Source organism: Eptatretus burgeri, chromosome 7 (genome assembly GCF_056783735.1).
Source record: "Eptatretus burgeri isolate ZD-2024b chromosome 7, Ebu_testis_v1, whole genome shotgun sequence".
NCBI classification, from domain to species: Eukaryota; Metazoa; Chordata; class Myxini; order Myxiniformes; family Myxinidae; genus Eptatretus; species Eptatretus burgeri.
The window spans coordinates 28,302,065-28,321,752 of NC_140967.1; the positions used below are offsets into that span (position 1 = coordinate 28,302,065).

Consider the following 19,688-nt stretch of genomic DNA (forward strand, 5'->3'; position numbering starts at 1 on the left):
TTGGCAGAGTTCTTGCACTTAGGACTGTTACGATGGTTGCTGTTTTAGCAAACCGAAGTGTATGGATTGTTAAAGAGCCTATATTACCAACGACATTAGTAACATAGTCATCTAGTTCCATCAATTCGTTTCCAACTTCTGGTGACATTCATGATAATATTTTTCCAAACATCCCTATTCTGCACTGCTTCCCAACAGCTTGGTTGCAGCCTTTACCCCATCCATCCAGCACATGCAAGGTCTACCTCTTCCCATTCTACCCTCAACCATACCCAGCATGGATGATTCCTCCAGACTCGTTTTCTGCACGCATTGTGTGTTCAAAGTATAACAGTTTCTGTTTTGGAATCGGTGCTTCAAATGTGCATGGTGGTCGAATTTCTTCAATCACTGATTTGTTTGTTGTTCTTGCAGTCCGTGGGATTCTGAACATTCATCTCCAACAACACATTTCAAAACTGTCAATCTTCAAAAAAGTCAATCAATATTCCCCGATAAGGTGATCACGTGTTCCGAGGTGAACGGTTGTCAGACGGAGGACCCTGGGTCACGTGGTCAAGTTATTAGGGTTCGTGGTCGATTTATCCGTGTGCGACGGCCTGCAATTCCCAGTGAGTCCGGAGAGGAACCAGACAGCCCCTCCCTCGTGGTTCCTGTGTGTGTGTGTGTGTGTGTGTGTGTGTGTGTGTGTGTGTGTGTGTGTGTGTGTGTGTGTGTGTGTGTGTGTGTGTGTGTGTGTGTAGTTGCACACCTGGCTTCGGTGTTAAATGTGGGATAGACTGGAATAGTTATTTCATGGTGAATGTTTGCAAAGTGTGATGTAATTGATGTAATGAAAGAGATGGTGTAGAGTTAAGTGTAGAAAAGCTTTTGTCTCCCCTGCCCCAGTGTTTGTGTCTAAGCCCCATCCCCCCCCCACCTCCGTTACTTTACATTTTGTAACATTCCCTGATGTGATCTATCTTTCTGTGCAAACTGCCATCCTGCAGCGCCCAAGTGCCATGTGGCCGAAGTGGGAGATGAGCATACAACCCCACTTGACTTAAGCAACAGAAGGGCGGATAAGTCCATGTGGCCCAAGCAAGAGAGCGACATGTGAGGCCACACGGCTTAATTAGGAAAAAGAGGGGAGGTCACATAGTAGATGGTGGAAGTTCCACTTTCCCCTCGCACCACGAACAATAATGACATGCCGCTTAAGTGGTCTGAGCCCCCTCCCCCCTCCCTTTCTAAAAGCCCAGGCAAATTACACAAAGCTCTCTCTCTCTCTCTCTCTCTCTTTCTCTCTCTCTCTCTCTCTCTCTCTCTCTCTCTCTCTCTCTCTCTCTCTCTCTCTCTCTCTCTCTGGTGGCTGTAAATCTCCCTCTTTGTTGGTTGCTGCTCGGTGCAGGCCCCTCCCTGGCTGTGAGGGGCTGGGGGCTGTTTATAGTGTGCTCACGTGATGCACGGTTCTACAAAGCCCAGAGGAAGGAGCTAAACAGACAGGCCATTGTCGCAGCATGCCGGTCTGATTGGCGCCAAGACCGCGCACGAGCATGGCCTACCCGCTCCACAGGTTTCTTTCAGTCTCGTCCTCTCCTCTGTCCCTCCCCCCCCAAGTGAATGAAATAAGGCCATATTCATGAAGGTTCCAAGGGCACATGAGTTATTACTTACAAAATCTAAAGATTTCGTAAGTATATTGATGACTTCTGTCATCTGTTTGTGTGTTTGTTTGTATGCACGATAACTCGAGAACGAAAGAAGCTACCAATGTCAAATTACACCACGTGATTCAGGAGGGTGATGGCTGGTGCTGATCAGATTTTGGTCAAAATCGGTCAAAGGTCAAGGTCACAGTGAGGTCAAACATTCGATTTTTGATGGTTTGGTACAGAATCATCGTAGAAACTTCTGGTTTGCGTCGCTACCTTCTCGAGAGATAGATTTTATAAGACAAGGTCAGAGGTCAAGTTGACGATTTCGTAAGTACCAGTCTATGACTGCTTGATTTTATATTAATTTGACATATACTGGTTTTACCTCATGTGCGGTCGTGTCCCTCTTCTTCCCCCGTCCCATTTTGTTAATAAACCCTGTTTGTAATAGAGAACCTGTGTGGTCATCGAGGAACAGACTCCACAGCACGCAAATAATTGGTATATAATCATAATCCTGTAGACAGGTCAATTGGGTTTGTGCAAAAGTGAATCGCCTGTAACAGTTTTCTTGGCCACTTCTGGCAGGCTGATTCACTGTGGTCGTGTGGTTTGAAACACCGATTCGCCCCCAAATTAATGGACGGATGCGAAGACCTCTCATCCCCTCCCCACCCGTCAGTGCATCGGTTGTTGAAGACCCGCGGCTATTACAAGACATAAAGACCCGCGACCCTTGCATATAGAATATGATGGCCTGTACTTCTTTGGAATGTGTTTGGTTGCAATGGATTTTTATAATAAGCATTCAATTGGCCAGTCTATAACCATTTGTGGATGCGAAAGATCCAATGGTAGTATATATTGAAATACAAAGGCCTTCACATCAGTACCTTTGATTAATAATATACTGAGCCGTGCTCAAGAGGCTATAGAGCGTGGGAGCTGCCAAAGCAGCTATGGCTACAATTCTGGATGGGTTGTCACTCTGACACAGGAAGCCAGGGAAGGAATTTGTAATTTGGTCAGGGTGCCGGCAATAGGTCGCCTCCTCTTCACGAAGGACACTGTGGGATCTTTAATGCCCATCAGCTAATGCCAGCAGATGGGATGTCCAATTTAACATCCATCTGAGGGACGGCATAGACATGGATGAATCACCCTGCCTGTGAAACACCAGGATGACAGTTTATAGCTGCGTCAGGATACAAACCCAGGCTGGACAGCATAGAGATAAGTTTATGCACCTTTCGGCCATCATTCCAGCCAATTGTTAAATCAAGAGCATAAAAGAAGACCATCCCCATGGAATGTCTGTCTGTCCATGAGTCATTCTTCCACTTGGGGGATGCTAACATTAAAACATGCAACACGAAGCGATTTCATAAAATCTTGTATCGACTTGAGGTTATTTTCTTCCCCCTTAAAAAAGAAAAATGTGCGTGAAGCAATTAAAACTGGTACGAAGTTTCAAGCACATCAAGTAAGCAATAAATTATCAACTTGTGTGTCATTACCTTGTTTCCTGCCCCACCAACTCGCACCACCTTATCAGGCATCATTGCGTCCACACAGTCATTTACCAACTTGTTACTATGGGAACGTGTGGTCACAACAATACATTTCCCTCCAGGTATAGCCGCTGGGTGAAATCCAAATCCTCCAATGCCCAGTACACCCCACACAGTCCGACCCAACTGTGCACCTTTCCCAGCCTGCGCAGCACAGGACGACACAAGGCACATTATTGTTATGACAAATGCTTCTTTTCACAAATACATACTCTACTACCATCTAGCCGATGATTACATCTAACAACCTCACGATGAGATCAGTCCGAGAGCTTCAATCACCATGTAATGTACAGTGCATATCTTCTACAACAAATAGTCATCACACTCACTTTGTAGTTGTAGAAGGGCTGGTTAATGACACCAGCTACAGCTTTTCCTTGGTATGCTAAACCGATCAGCACAGTCACATGATCAAGGAGACCTATAAGAATAAATAAAAAAACAGCCTTTTTACAGCCATTTTTCCCTGCTGAGCAGGGGTTACCTTTTTGCGGGTTCCATGCAATCATGGTTCCCTTCTTGAGGCAATGTTTTATGGCCGGATGCCCGACCTGACGCCAACCCTGGTCACCTCTTACGACACACAGGGATATGCTACACCTATTCTCACCGGGGCATACACCGGGACCAGTACACTGGGGCGTACACTACACTGGTACTCATTTTGCTGACCTCGGAAGGATGACAGGCTGAGTCAACCCCCTGGTGTTAATTCAGTGGCCAACGGGGCTCGAACTCAGGACCCTCGGATCCCAAGCCAGCCACCCGAACTGCTAAGCGAACACCAGGCTCAAAACCTTTTAAGAATATTTGGAGAAATTATAAAAGCCTGTAGGTTCTGCTTTTAGGATGATAAGCTGTCATCTAATCAGATGAGTAGTCGAAGTAAACTCATTTTCCAATTTAAAAATAAGCAACCAACAAATAAGAAAATACTCACAAAAAACTGATTGTAGTTGGGAAGATTCATCTTCAAAACTAAAAGGTACCATCAAGGCACCAACTATTAGAGCTGTTCTTTCGGCCAAAGTGGTCGAAAAACCACACCTGAGCCTTGTCTATTGAGCAGCTATACTAGATGGTGGTGCCTTGAGTTTTGAATAACAAACTACGGTATTTACATGTCTAATACGAGAAGGGCACTCGGTAAAGCGCATACCTCCGCCACGTAATGCCTTATCCATGAGAACATATCGGGTCCAATACATTTTGAAATATCATGCGAGACAGTACTGTTTTTGGACCTCTCTCAATGGTGAAGAATCACTTCGAAAATTAAATAATTCTCGTATCCAGATCCGGATCCGGATCCGGATCTTCACCAAAATTGAAGCAATTTGTTCTTGCGACACACTCAACCTGTCCACCAAGTTTCGTCCGAATCCGTCCACAACTTTTTGAGATATCCTGCTTGAGAGAAAATGTTGCTGTTTGGGCGTGTTTTATCACCCTTCCCTTCCCCTCACACCGCCTTCCCTTCCCTTCCCCTTAGCCTCTCTCCCTCCCCTCCTTCCTCTATCCACACTCCCCTTTCCTCTCTTTCTCTCTCCCCCCAATCCCTCTTTCTCTGCCCTCTCCCTCTCTCGCCCTCTTCCTCTCTCCAGTTACTCCCTCACTCCTCCTCCTCTATTAAGGGGATTGTTGAGGACTGACGGTTTAGTTTAAGGTGGATAGCGTGGGGTTTAAATGCTCCCACCCAGTTGTATATCGAACCTGGCAGTTAAAAAGAAAATGTTGCTGTTTGGGGTCATTTTATCGCCATTCCCTTCCCATCCTCCCACGCTGCCTTACCTTCCCTTCCCCTCACATCGGGTTACCTTCCCTTCCCCTCATGCCACCTTCCTTTCCCTTCCCCTCATGCTACCTTCCTTTCCCTTCCCCTCATGCTGGCTTACCCTCCCTTCCCATCATGCTTACCAACTCCCAAACCCCTTCCCCCTTCCCACTTCCCCACTCCTCTCTCTAACCCATCCTCCTCGCTCCCACCCCTCCTTCCCGGAGTGTACAGCAGCGTTTGGTGAGGCGTCGTTCTTACCTCCAGCTCCCCCACACTCCACCCCTCTTCTCTCTCTCTCTCCACCCTCCTCTCCCTCTCTCTCCATCTCTCCCCCACCACTCTTTTTTCCCCACCTCTTAATGTTCCCATTAGCGAAGCAACGGGTTGTGTATGCTAGTCTCTCAATAGTGGAAGAATCACTTAAAAAATTAAAATAAGTTCTCGTATCCAGGTCTGGATCCGGATCTTCACCAAAATCGAATCAATTAGTCCTTGTCACACACCCCACCTGTCCCTCAAGTTTTGTGAGATATCCACAACTTTTTGAGATATCCTGCTCACAGACAAACAAATCGGGGTGAAATCATAACCTTCGTCCATCTTCGGTGGTGGAGGTAATGACATAAACGTTTCTGTAACTATTTAACAACATAATACTCTGATCTGAATACTGATTGTTAAATGATGGCACTTGATAATAGTACTGGTTCAGTCAACATCAACTTTTAACTTTAGCTGAGTCAACTCCATGACCATCCATTCATCCAAATGTCCCTTGTTCTACCATTCACTATGCATTGTCCCATTTGCTACAATACAAGATGTATCTCAGCTTAATGTGGCACAAGTCTCCACAATACCTGTATCGTACCTTCGGTGTACTCCTTCGTTCCATCCAGGGGGTCAAGCCAGACTATAAGCTGAAGCAGAAAGAGAACCCATCATGACCATCAAGCAAAATAATCTTATTCAAGCATTTGAGTTATTAGTGAGTTAAAACACACACACACACACACACACACACACACACACACACACACACACACACACACACACACACACACACACACACACACACACACACACACACACACACACACAATTGAGTTTTTTTTTGCCCGAAGGGCTCAGATCCTCAAGCTCCCAGTATAATTCTTCATTACCCGTCATACTTTTTCTCCTATAAGCTAAAATCCAAACCTCATTTTCTTGAGCCTTGGACAGCTCTTCAGGGCAGGTCTGTTGCAGGATCTCATCAGACAGACTTCCTTCCAAAAGCTCTGGACTTCCTCCTGCTTCTACTTCCTGGTACACATTAAAACATAAGTTATCTCATTGACCAATGATTTCTGCATCCAGAGGGATAGAATCTGGCTTTAAAGGAAGAAGTGGCATTTACAGCAATATGAATTGTATTAATATTTTGAATTGCAAACAAAACTGAAGACATAATGATGAGATAGAAACATAGACAGATAGATATTGGTGTAAATGATAAGACAACCGGCTTGATGTGAATACTTGTCACAGTTATCTACATTCTAAAATCTTCTTCTTCTTCTTCTTCTTTCGGCTGCTCCCGTTAGGGGTTGCCACAGCGGATCATCCGTATGATCCGCATAGTGATTTGGCACATGTTTTACGCCGGATGCCCTTCCTGACGCAACCCTGGTCGCCTATCTACATTCTAAAACATGGGTTATTAATAATATTGAGTAAACAAACTGATTGGATTTGATTAATAGGGGGTGGGGTGGGGGGAGAGGGGTGCAGATAAAGCACAGAAATGAAGGACCAAATGTCTTCCTCCCATGTTCAAGTTCCTTGTATATCCTTGCAACACTTACTTCCTCCCCGATGACTTTAAGAGCAGGAAAATGACGAGCTAGATATCCCACAATGCTTTGTTGTACCAACCGATCAGCTTTTGTCTGCAAGTCCAAGGCTCCGTTCTGTTGAAACACACACACACACAGTGGTGGTTAAAGGGTGGATTTCATGGTAAAGTAAGTCATCATTATGAAGTAGAAGGTAGTCCTGGGGTGTTCTGCGAGCAAACAGCTTGCTGTCACTTGCCAACCCAGCCGTTCCGTATCAACCGCTTTGCAAGTCACTTGCCAAGCCATTTGGCAAGAGGAGCAAGTGATCGAGGGAGGTGCTTCGTTATGTTAGCAATAATGGTCACCATTGTCGGATTCAAAATTATATTATAACCAATGAAATATTCAGAAGCATACCCCTGTTATGTATACTCGTATTATTGAAACGTGTATTTCATACATTAATCTTTACTTATACTTTTCATCCTAATTCTTCAAGATCTACAAACGTGCAAGTTATGCTTTATTAATGAGGCGAACTGCATTATTTGGTTACCAGCAGGGGCCCGTGGAATTTCCATGTAATGTAATATGTCATTTCAAGTCCTCAACTCTTCCACCCCTCCACCTTACAACCCCTCTCACCCCACCCTACCTCACAACCCCCTCTCCCCCCCAACTCATAATCCTCCCTCCGGCCCTCCCCCCACCTCACAACCCTCTCTCCCCCACCTCACAACCCTTTCTCCCCCAATCTCACAACTCCCCTCCCCCCACCTCAAAACCAACTCACCCCTACCTCACAACCCCCTCCCCCCACCTCACAACTCCCCCTGCCCCTCACCTCACAACCCACCTCACAACCCCCTCCCCTCACTCCTGCCCCTGAGGCCTCAACCTCTGCCTCCCAACCCAAAGGACTCAAACCCCTCCCACACTCCAAGCCTTCAACCCCCCAACAACTCCTCAACCCACCTCCCAACTTGGTCCCATCTTTACTCTTCCCCCCCCCCCTCTCACCCCTCCCCACATCACGCCTGACCAGATATATTCACAACAGCTGTTGAAATGCAATTTTCCTTTTAAAACATCAATTTTCATCCGATTTTCTCCCCATTTGCTACCGAGTGTGAAACCATCTTGCGACTGTGAAAAAAATGAAATCCGATGTCGAGTTAGAGTTGAGATGAAGCTGTAGTTCGGGAATTTTAGCAAATTGTATTGACCATCTGTGAAAAAATTGCTTACCAAAAATTTATTCACTAACATATTCATCTCGGTGTCTACTAACACCTATAAATTAGTGCAAACCCAAATCCTTGTGGAAAATTCTGGGGAGGCAATCAAAGTTCGGGGGCTCAGAGGGCCTGCGCGAAAAAAATCGGAAAATTAACTTTAGCCAATATTGACTTGTGGGATGTCTAACTCGGGGTTTTTTGGGGTGCTGAATTGATTCCAACCATTATTTTTGAGAAAAAAACACTCCTTGATCATATAAAATGTATTTTATTGACATTTTTAACAGAACTGTGCTCAATGGAAATGTTGCTTCATCAGCTTTTACAACCTTATTCATCAAACTCCCCAGCATCTTCCTCACTCCTCTTGTCATCCAGCTGGTTTATGTTCAGGCAAGAGTTACCATGACAGATGCCGCAAGCAGAAATACACTTGACTCCTTGCTTTTTACAGCAGCACCTGAGTGAGCTGCAGTCCCCCGCACAGTTGCAGCTGGCAAACGTCAGGAGGTAGTCTGGTGCAATGGGGTCTGTAGAAGGGACTGGTGCATATCCTTGCTCAGTGAGTTGCCATCCATAGTCCCGGGCATCCAACGATGGACTTTGCAGCATCAGCCAGTCTAGTCTGGAGGTAAGCTCGGAGAGAGTGCTGTGCTGCAGCTCCTGTTGTCGGGGGGGGGGGGGGGGGTTCTCAGGTTTTATGCTCCCAGTAGCAGTTCGCTTGCTGAAGATATCAAATCTCAAGTCTTCCAAGTCTTTGGAGGATTTCCCATGGAACATGAGCTTGAAAAGATCACAGCCTGCTTTAATGATATCAAATTTCTGAGCTCGGATGTTCATAAACACGTCCATTGCCCTCTCTGCTTCATCAGTCTTGCAGAGCTTGCTTAGCAAAGTTGGTTTGCTAAACCCAAAAATTGCAGACACTGTCTCGCAGCCAGAGAAGCTGGGCAAGAAGATGAGATACCACCGGTATATCTCTGGGAGGGCCTCCCGGATCTTTCCGACATCGTAAGATGTTTCTTTGGCTGTCATGAGGAAGATCGGATGGTCTGCAACATGATGAATCAGCATAGCCAGGACGTCTGTGTCCTCAGCCCTCACCTCGACAGGGGACTCTCTTGCCTCATCTCGAGCTGTGCGGACGATGGAGGTGTCGGCATCATCGGAGCATTGCTGTACACAGATTCCATTCCTACTAAATGTCTCAGCAAGGAGCAGAACGAGCTGGGCTTTGTTGTTCTTGTTATCGAGGAACTTTTCTCTTGCAATGATGATTTTGAGATCCAGACGAATCTGAATGTCACAGCATGCATTCTTTGTTCGTCTCAAGTGGTCATGGTCCTTGGTGGAGCTGCCATATCCGTCAAAGACCACTGTTATCTGGAGGCAATGGCTCCCCATGGACTTCACAAACCGGAGGTAGCTCTCGGCAACATCCTTCCAAGTAAAGTTAGCCTGCCACGTGACATTGTGCAGGAGCCACCCACCATCAACCACAAGGCTTGTGCAGGGGGGGTTGTTCGACAGGTGCCACACATGCCTTCAGAGACCTTGCTTAGGCAGCCTTGTCTGGATTTTGCAACTTTTGATTTTTGTCAAACAGAGACCGGTTTTGGCATCAACTCAAAGCGCAGAGCTTCTTTGGTCTTGACTTCACGCTCACTGATGACAATGAGGCGGTTGAATAGCTTCAGTGAGTCAATGACCAGCTTCTCGCCATTGACTTTGGGTCCAGATCTGAGGCTTGCAAGTGATTTGACCTTGTGTTTGGTTATCGTTGCATCCACAACAGTTTTCCCATCCATCTTAGCATGTATGGCTCTGCCAACTTCTTCTGCTTGATCAGTGTTGACTTGGTCTTCGGGAGTGCTGATATACTTCTCACACGACTGTACAACTCTGTTTTACAATCCACATGGTATCTCAACTTGCTGTCTTCTCCGTTGTTCCAGTCCTCATTTAGTCTCCCGATCAACTCCGCATCGCCCACAAGCTCAGAATGTGATTAGATCCGTGGGTGGCCTTTATTGGAGACTTTTGAGAGCGTATGCTTTTCAATCCCAGAACCACCACAGATGAAACACCTCAAGCCAGGTTCAGTCACATCCTTGTCCATACTGTCCTAAAAAATAAGACGTTTTTTTGTAAACAACAGACAGGACATGAAATTTTGACACAAAACAGACAGAACACACATACAGTGATGTGTTTTAACATTAATAGGTCCACTCTACGTTGAATATATTCAACTTCTATTGAGTCCGGTACACAATAATTTTATAGCTAAAAGCTCTTAGCTAACATCAGCTAACACAGAGAATTCTACTGAGCATGAGCACAAGTATAACCAACAATATAGCAGTGGTTTCAAAAATGTTGTATACTGGTTTCAGCACAAGTTGAACAATCTGAATCAATTGAGCTAAATTACTGCAAAACAGTCTGAGATATCTAAAAATGTATCATATCAATATTTTATGGCCAGGGATTCATTTTTCCTCAAATTTAATGGTTGGAACCAATCCAGCACCCCAAAAAACCCCTAGTTAGACATGCCACAAGTCAATATTGGCAAAAGTTAATTTTCCGATTTTTTTTTTTTTCTTTCGCGCAGGCCCTCTGAGCACCCGAACTTTGATTGGCTCCCCAGAATTTTCCACAAGGATTTGGGTTTGTACTAATTGATCGGTGTTAGTAGACACCGAGATGAATACGTGAGTGAAGAAATTTTTTGGGAAGCAATTTTTTCACAGATGGTCAATACAATTTGCTAAAATTCCCTAACTACTGGGAGGGAGTCTGAATTGAGTTTACATGACAACCCTGGGATTGAAAACGGGCCTTTTTTCATCTTAAATACATTTTTGTCGAAAAACGCCAATATTCTTGCGATTTTCTCCCTGTTTGCTGCACATTACATTAAAAATTAAGTCTTAAACCATCTTGCGACTGCGAAAAAATGAAATCAGAAGTCGAATTCGAGTTAAGATAAAGCCATGAGAGAGGCAGAAAGCACGAGCCTTACAAAAGAGGCCCATGAAGCCTGAGACCGATACAGAGTGAACAAAATGACGATTTGACGGGTTTTTTTCTTAACAGCAAAGAAAAAAATATTGTTACGGCTGTGGAAATTCACAGAACTCCATATAGGTCCTTAGTTAGTTCTGCCGATAAGTCCGTGTTCAGTTGGATTTCCCCACCGTTGTTTAATGGGATTTATCCGTGTGGACAAGGCTGTGATCTTTGAGTTAGCCGTTTTTCTTTGCTGTCGTTATTTTGGAGCAACCGCTTCACACAACCACCCTGCAAGGGACAAAGAGAACTACTGCGATGGCGCGCGCCCCTAATTTGGTGGAAAACGCTTCCTTCGAGAAGTTTCCCGCATGTTCTGGAAGGAGGGCGGGGCGAGAGCGGAGGGGCGGAGCGTGGGTAATAGAAAGGGCGCACGGAGCGTTCGCTCTCTCTCTCTCTCTGGAGATGCTGTTGTTGCTGCTGCTCCTGCTGAGGAGAATCGTGAGGGGGAGCTGCTGCTGCTGCTTGTGCTGGTGGAAAGAACTCTCTCTGGAGTTGCTGTTGTTGTTGCTGCTGCTCGTGCTGAGGAGAATCACGAGGGGGAGTTGCTGCTGCTGCTTGTGCTGGTGGAAAGAACTCTCTCTGGAGTTGCTGTTGTTGCTGCTGCTCGTGCTGAGGAGAATCGCGAGGGGGAGCTGCTGCTGCTGCTTGTGCTGGTGGAAAGAACTCTCTCTGGAGTTGCTGCTGGGGTTGCTGTCATTGCTGGTGTTGCTGCTGCCGCTGGACGCCGCGGAAGGAGCTGTGCTGCTTCTGCTGGAGCTGCGTGAAGATCTGGGCTCGTGTCGGAGTCAGGAGCTTGGAGCGGTCGGTCGGTGGAGGTCCGGGCGTCGCAAAGGAGATGCGGGCTGGAGGCGCAGCGCTGCTGTGTCACGCGAACCTGCATGTGCGTGTGGGGAGAGCCGGAGAGAGCTCGCCTGCCGCTTGGCAAGGCCCGAGCTCAACCGCGGCTACGCCAGCTGCCGTGGGGACGGGACGTCGCGACTCGCCCCATAAAGGCACCACGAGGGTGCAGGTAACCTGCAACGGTCTCGTGGGGCCCTTTCGGTCACCAAAGCCCCACGTTATAAAAGCCCACGGGCCCAGTCTGACTCCCTTGTCTGTGAGGGGGTCTTTTCTTTGCTTTTCTTTTGAGTGAATGTTGTGGCGCCGAGTCCCATTAGTAAAACCTGCTTAAGTACATGTACATGGTAAAACAATAGTCGGTTGTAGTGTTTTCGCCTTGCTCGTGTCTTTGTCCCATCCCGCAGTCTCGGCAAATCAACCACATGCGTGTTTTGAATTCCTTGCTTGTGTGTACGTGCTTGTATAATACCTGCATTGTTTGTATACGTGTAAAATAAATGTGCTTGTTTAAATGTACCCCGTCCGTCGTGTCATTTTCCCCCATTGAAGTGCCATATTGTTTTTCGGAATACTAGTTGGTTTTTGAATACCGATAATAGAATCAGGTCCGGTGAGGTCTGGCGATAATACCCGCTCCGTTATCTCAGAACGGAACGAACCGCTCAAGCGGTTCGTGTCCAAACAGGCCTTCGCCGAGGTACGGTCCCTCGGTAGGTTACCCCGCGAATACTTAGGTATATCGATATTCGGCGATTGACCCTGTCGCGCGTGGGTAGAATATGGACTGGGCCGTGGTGTGCGTTGAAGGCACACCTGTGACTGGTTCTCGGCGTTGTTCCAGGAAGTCACGACTGAATTGCTCGTCCGGTGGGCGTGCGGCTGCCATTGGCTAAAGCGGTCGTTCGCACGCCGGGTGGGCGTTGATTGTAACAATATATTTGCAGGAGTGTTTGAGGCACCAGTCTGTTGCCGGTGCACCGCCTGGTTCAGGTTTTTGGCGACTAAAATTATTATTTTCCCGGAGGTTTGGATTGATTTGAAGCAACTTTTGCTCAAGAACGAATGAAGAGTTTGTTCTATAGATAACATGTATACGTAAGACAAAGAACCAAAATCAATCTCTCAACCGCATCGTGTCAGCTACATCATCACAGTGGAGGCTGCCATGTTTGCTCATATTGCATGCAGGTCTATTTGCCAAAATAAAACGAAAATAATTTATTTTCATTTTCTGATATATTTTGTAGACTACAAACAAAATAAAGACAACGAGGATAACAAACCAGAGATAAAAATTAGTTTGCATTTAACACACGCTGGAGGCGATACCGGAAACTAACGAGATTTACGACAGGCGTGATATTCTGCTTCTTTAAAAACCTCATAACGCTGTACTGTTGCGCCAAATTCAATTGAACGACAGTGTAAATCAAGCGGTGGTATTTGAGGTTTGTTCAAGTACGATATATATATATATATATATATATATATATATATATATATATATATATATATATATATATATTGTTACGTCTGGGGGGGGGGTATGCATTCAAAGGGTAATTAGGATGTTTAATTAGGTATGCCATGCTGTTCGAGTTGTACCAGGATCTCGATGTAATAAGTAGCAATTCAGTGGTGATAAGTTGTCTAGTAAATGTCCATTTCTTCAAGGGGGAAATGATAATTGTCACGTAATTAGATAGGGAGACGGGTTAGGGTAAGTGTGTATGCGTATTCCCTTTTAGTATTCCCTGTAGGCTTGCCGTGACGTAACAGGACAGTGCTGCGGATGGCTCCGCCCCTTGATCACGATTGGCGGAAGGCGACGGCGGAGGGCCAATAAAAAGGGCTCGATTGGAAGTGACGAGAACTCGAGTATAAAAAGGTTCTGTTTGGGAAAAGAGGAGGAAGAGTCATAAAAAGAAAGCGTCTTGTCGAGGCTGTGGGTCTCCGAGCGTGCTCTCTTGTTGCGCTGGTTCGTTCCTCGATTCGTCGTGTCTCGTGGCCTTGCTGTGCCTCGTGCCTCACCTCGGTTGGCTTCTGCTGGCTCGGAGTACGGGACCGAACGGCGGCCGGACCTGCCTCCCTCTCCTGCTCGCTTCTTGGCGCCAGAACTGGCTCCCTGGCGGCTGTGAGCGGTCTTGGGCCTACACCAGGAGGTCAACACCACCAGGAACAGCACCACGGTGTCTCCTGCCCCTGACGAGCGCAACGCCAGCTCGTCCGGCGCCAATCCAGTGACTGTTGCATCGACAGCACGGGCAAGCCAGACTACGAGCTCCGTTTTGTGTGTTTGTGTGTGTGTGTGTGTACCTGGCGCCTTAGAGGGTTTGAGATTTGTATATCCATTGGAATTGTTTGTGTTTTCCCCACGCCCGAACCCACACCACCATCCCGTCGAAACGCCCCGGATCCCTCCTCTTGCCGAGTCTTATTATTATTTCTGGTTAGAGAAATAAACATTATTAACTCGGTGAAAAGCGACTCGTGCCACCTTCCTCGTCCCGTTTGCTGTAGAGCGATTAAAACCGCCATCTTTGGGTTATAAAAAAATAAACCGCCTCCATCGTTTCAGCTCATTCTACGTTGGCGGGACTGTTCAAGTCCCGTGGACATCACAATATATATATATATATATATATATATATAATATATACAAACGTATAATAATAAATGTATTGTTGTGGGCCGGCAGGGTCGGGTGAGAACACCACTAGTTGGGGGAAGCTACGTCGACTCCCACCAGACTCCTCGGAATTGTAGGCCGTCGCTCATGGATAATTTTGTGATGCGTCGGGTCGCTTAACCGACCGTGGATGCCAATAACTCAAACGCGTGACCTAGGGTCCTCCCTTCTGTGGAATCGGGTTACCTAATAAACCACGTGGTTTAATTACCGGAGAACCACGCCCTCGGTATGCCTTGTCCGAACCGGATCACTCTACCGGATCGGATCACCTTTCCGGATCGGATGCAGCTGAGCGACACTGCCAAGGACGTACCGGCTAGAAGGAACGAATCGTTGGGAATAAAGACCCGGCTAAACTTAGATTCGAACCATGCTGGACCAAAGGGGGAAAAGACAAAGGCGAGCTGGGAACATTCCGAATGTCAATTATTTATTAACAGCAAGCGAGGAAAAGCATGTGGCACAACAAAGATTTATTGGGTATGTAACACAGGGAAAGAGGAGAGAGGTGTGGGGTGCGACAATAACACAAGCAACTTACGAAAGAGACCAAGTGCAGACTTGACGCGAGATTATTAACAGTAACAACAATAAGGATTTTCTACAGGCTTACTTAACAGACAGGCGCGAGCACACTCAGACACACACACAGAAAAAGAAACCCCAATGAAAAGTGACTTTTGCAGCCAGGGAGGGAGGTGAGTTGAGATTATAGCTTTCGGTACCGGGACGTTTCGGGGGAGGGATGCTCTGTGGTACGGTATCCGACAATAGTCGCGTTGTTTTGGCCACAGCCGCACGTGTGGAGATCAAGTTCTGAAGGAGGAGCTTGAGTGGAGAAGGGCGGAGTCCAGAGGGTGAGGGTGGAGCAGTAGGCGGGACCAGGAGGAGGCGGTTCGTCGAGGCGAGACGTGGGCGAAGTGAAGTAGCAGGAGGCGAGGTCGACGTCGTGTGGGTGGTGATGAGGAACAGGAGGCGATTCGTTAACGTTGTGTGGGTGGAGACGAGGAACAGGAGGCGAGACATGGGCGGAGTTGAAAAGCAGGAACACTCTGCGTGAAAACACCCACATACAACACAACACTTCTACACTACACGGAGGATTTCTCCGTCCTTTATAGAGCCCGAGGCTCGGGGGAGGGCCATGCCGAATACGACATCATTGCCCGAGTCGGCGTTCTGACTGGCCCCGACCCCTCATGTGCTCCGCCAGTCTGGGCCGGGTTTCGGGCAGACGCCGTACAATCCACCCACCTGGGTGCTAAAGCGTACATGGCTCGCTGCACATGTCTGGTTTCGGGTAGACGGTGGAAGCTCAAAGCACTAGTCCAGCCCAAAGCGCACATCACGGATTTTGCCTCAGAAAAGAAAAAGAGTGGGGATGAAATACAAAGGGAAAAATGATTTAATAACCTAACTATTAGGCCATCGCAACGTACTCCCTTGTCTTCCCACTAAACAAAAGGAAGGGGTCTATCTACACGTATATTAATGGCAGAACTGTCTCAGGACACCTATCTGTTGTATACATGCGGTTCTAAGAACCGCAACAATATGCAATAATAATAAATAAATATTATATAAATGCATATATATATATATATATATGTATATATATATATATGTATATATATATATATATATATATATATATATATATATATATATACAAACATACATACATATAATAATATATATAATTATATATAATATTGTTACGGTTGTGGAAATTCACAGAACACCATAAAGGTTTCCCCGAGATCAGTTATGTCGATAAGTCTGTGTTGAGATTAGATTTTCCCACCGATGTCTAAAGGGGTTATTCGTGTACCCGGGCTGTGATCTTTGAGGTAGTGTTTTTCTTTTGCTATCGTTATTTTGGACCAACCGCATTTAACCACCACAACCGCCTTCACAACAGCCACCTTCTCCACAACCGCCTACATCCCCACAGACAACGAACAACCACCTTCTCCACAACGCCAACCACAGCCACCTTCTCCACAACCGCCTTCACAGCAGCCACCTTCTCCACAACCGCCTTCACAACCACCTTAACCATAACCGCCCAACCACACTACCCTCATGACCACCACCAAAACACCAGCCACGCCACCATTACGACAACCACCATAACCACAACCACCACAGCGTTTCCAGCTCGGCACACGGTTGCGAGATGCCTGGCATTCGTCCGGGGAGAACGGACGACGGCCTCACCCCCCCACCCCCCAACGACAAACCCTGCGAGAGGAACAAAAGGCTAAAGAAAGGCCCCGATCCAGGAGAAAAAACACCCTTCTGGAAGTTTCCCGCACGTGCTGGAAGAAGGGGCGGGAGGCGAGGGCGGGCGGAGTTCGAGATATAAGGTGAGGCGCGCAGTGGAATGGGGGTGTGGTGGAGAGGGAAGAGTTGTGTCAGAGTTGTGGGCAGTTGTGTGGAGCCACGCTGGGAGCTGGATCAGCCTGGGGTCTGGAGTCTGCAGTCGGTGAGAAGCTGGAGAGATCGGAGCGCAGCAGAGCCAAGGAGTCTGGAGTCTACAGTCGGTGAGGAGCTGGAGAGATCGGAGCGGAGCCAAGGAGTCTGGAGTCTGCAGTCGGTGAGGAGCTGGAGAGATCGGAGCGGAGCCAAGGAGTCTGGAGTCTGCAGTCGGTGAGGAGCTGGAGAGATCGGAGCGCAGCGGAGCCAAGGCGCGCGACCTTCCGTACCGTGCCTAAACGTGGGTCGCTGGAGAGAGGCCGGAGAGGAGGCGCCAGCCAGCGAGCCACCATGAGGATGAAGGTAACCAGCCTGGCCTCTCGGAACCTTTGCGGTCTTCACAGCTCCGTAAACATAAAGACCCAAGAGGTCCAGTCTACCCCTTTTTTTCCTGGGGTTTTTCCTTTGTTTCGTTGCATGAACGTTGTGGCGCCATGTCCTTAAGTAGAACTGATAAGTAATTGTACATAATAAATAGACGGTTGTAGCTCTTGTCTTGCTTGTGGTTTGTCCCATTCGTGCATGGGTTGCATACATGACTGCATGACTGCATATGTGCCGTTCTATAAATAAATGTCCTTGTGTGAATGTAAACCTGTTCGTTGCGTCATTTTCCCTAAATGAAGTGCCATATTGCATTCGGAATAATAGCTGGCTTTTTAATAGCCGATAATAGAATCGGGTCCAACGGGGCTTTCGCAATAATTCCCCGTTTGGTTATCCCAAAACGGAGCGAGCTGCTTCAGCGGCTCGTTTCCAAGCGGGCCCCGTTGAGGTACAATCTCTCAGTAGTCTGCCCGCGCGATTAGTTAGGTAAATCGACTATTCGGTGATCGGACCCTGTAGCGCGGGTAGAGTACGGACAATGTTGTGGTGTGCTTAAAAACACACCTGTTGCGGGATTTCGGCATTGTTCCGAAAGCTGTGACTAGATTGCACGTTTGGTGGGCGAGAGCGGCCGCCCTTAGTTAAACGCGGCTGCCCGCACGCCGGCGGGCGGAAATCTGTAACACTGTTGTCAAGGAGTGGGATTAAAATCCATCCCGCCTCCGAACCAAATTAACGGAACCGGACCAAGGGTGTGTGAAGCAACCCTCCGTGTTCCCCAAAATTGCGAGCTTTTAAATTAATTCTGATGCGCAAAAAGGCAGTTCAAGGCGTACAGGGGCAGGAGGGATTAGGTATGGATTTAGAGATGATAGAATCCATGGCTCATGACGAAATGACCGTGCAGGACATTCCCAATATGCAGGTTGAACTTCCCCCACAAACAAACAAAGAGCTCGTAATGGGCGCGGGGACAGCGGCGCGCGAACACCCTCAACAACAAATGCTCCTCCCGGTCGCCGGCGGGTCCGCGTCCGATCGTGATGGATTGGCTTTGCAAAAGCCATCGGGCATGAGCCGTACACGACAATTAAGCAGTTAGCGGACCTCATGGGGCTTGCGATGAAGTGCGAGGATTGGAGTTTTGGAACAGTGGGGAAAGATTTTAAAATGTTCCAAGAGTTTGTAGACGGGACCAGGACTCTACATGAAGGGAATACTGAGTTGAGAGGGAGTGTGGCGGCTGCTCGGACCACGATGACGGGTGAGGAAGAAGTGACGGAGAAAATCATGACGATTGGACGAGAAGTGTATGAACTCGGACAGAGGATGACGAGCGTCGCCGCCACGACAATTGTCGGGGAAACTAAAAAACTCCGACACAAGGGGACGACGGAAGAGTTAAAGGAGGTGACGCGGACACAGATAACAAGGTGAGAAACTAATGAATGCGAGGTGACGACGTCCGAAAAATTAAAAGAAACGAAAAGTGAGGAAGAAACGGAGGTAATGAACGAGGTGACAGAATTAACAGAGACAAAGGGAGACGCCGAAGGAAATAAAAGTATTACCAGAGACGCGGGAGATAGACCGAGTCGAGAAGGAATTAAATAAACCTAAGGAGGAAACAGAGACGAAGATCCAGGAAGAAACTAATGAACGCGAGAGGACGACGGAAAGAATAGAAGATACGGGAACGCAGGAGGTCGAGGAAATTATAATAGAGACGACGGCAGAAATAATAATGGAGACGAAGGAAACAGAAGAGGTGACAAACGCAAATAGTCATGGAAGCAGAGACACGGGAGATAGAGGAAACAGAGGGTGAATTAAAAGAAACGAAGGACGAACACACACACATGGAGTTAGTGAGGGACAATGAGGTGGGCTCGGGGAATGTATCATGACCCGGTGCAAGCAGCCGGATAGCCTCCTTATGGAACGAGGGGAAGGAATATTCCCCCTTGAGGCGGATCGCGATGAGGTGAGTCCGGTCGTGCCGAGCGAGTTAGGAGGGGCGAGTGCTACGAACGGGTACACGCAGAGTTTGGGGATATGGAGGCCCTGGTACCCCTTGTGGTAGCGCGAATCCCCAGTGCGAATGTTCCGGTGTGTGTGGTTACGAGTGTGGTGTTGAAATGTGTGTTTACGAGTGTGGAAAAATGCGTGCTGCAACCTGCGCATAGCGTGGGTGAAAGGCTGTGTGTGAAAGAGACCGCGTGTGTGA

The 19,688-nt window shown here is 47.5% G+C and overlaps 1 protein-coding gene across 5 annotated transcripts in view; it reads right to left on the reverse strand.

Moving 5' to 3' along the window:
* Positions 1-19,688, reverse strand: part of BPNT1 (3'(2'), 5'-bisphosphate nucleotidase 1) — a 44,298-nt gene that overhangs the window by 13,891 nt on the left and 10,719 nt on the right. For 4 of the 5 annotated variants that reach the window (XR_015059951.1, XR_015059950.1, XM_085887816.1 and 1 more), the window contains exons 2-6: positions 6,836-6,940; positions 6,189-6,293; positions 5,860-5,908; positions 3,541-3,632; positions 3,155-3,352 (exon numbers count right to left, since the gene is read on the reverse strand). Coding sequence is in view for 3 of the 5 variants with exons in the window: in XM_085887816.1 (XP_085743942.1) it covers positions 3,155-3,352; positions 3,541-3,632; positions 5,860-5,908; positions 6,189-6,293; positions 6,836-6,940 (549 nt within the window). In the remaining 2 variants the exon portion in view is untranslated. Of the gene's footprint in view, positions 1-3,154; positions 3,353-3,540; positions 3,633-5,859; positions 5,909-6,188; positions 6,294-6,835; positions 6,941-7,850; positions 10,172-19,688 lie in introns of those variants that run through there. The other variant, XM_085887814.1, reaches the window with a different exon arrangement.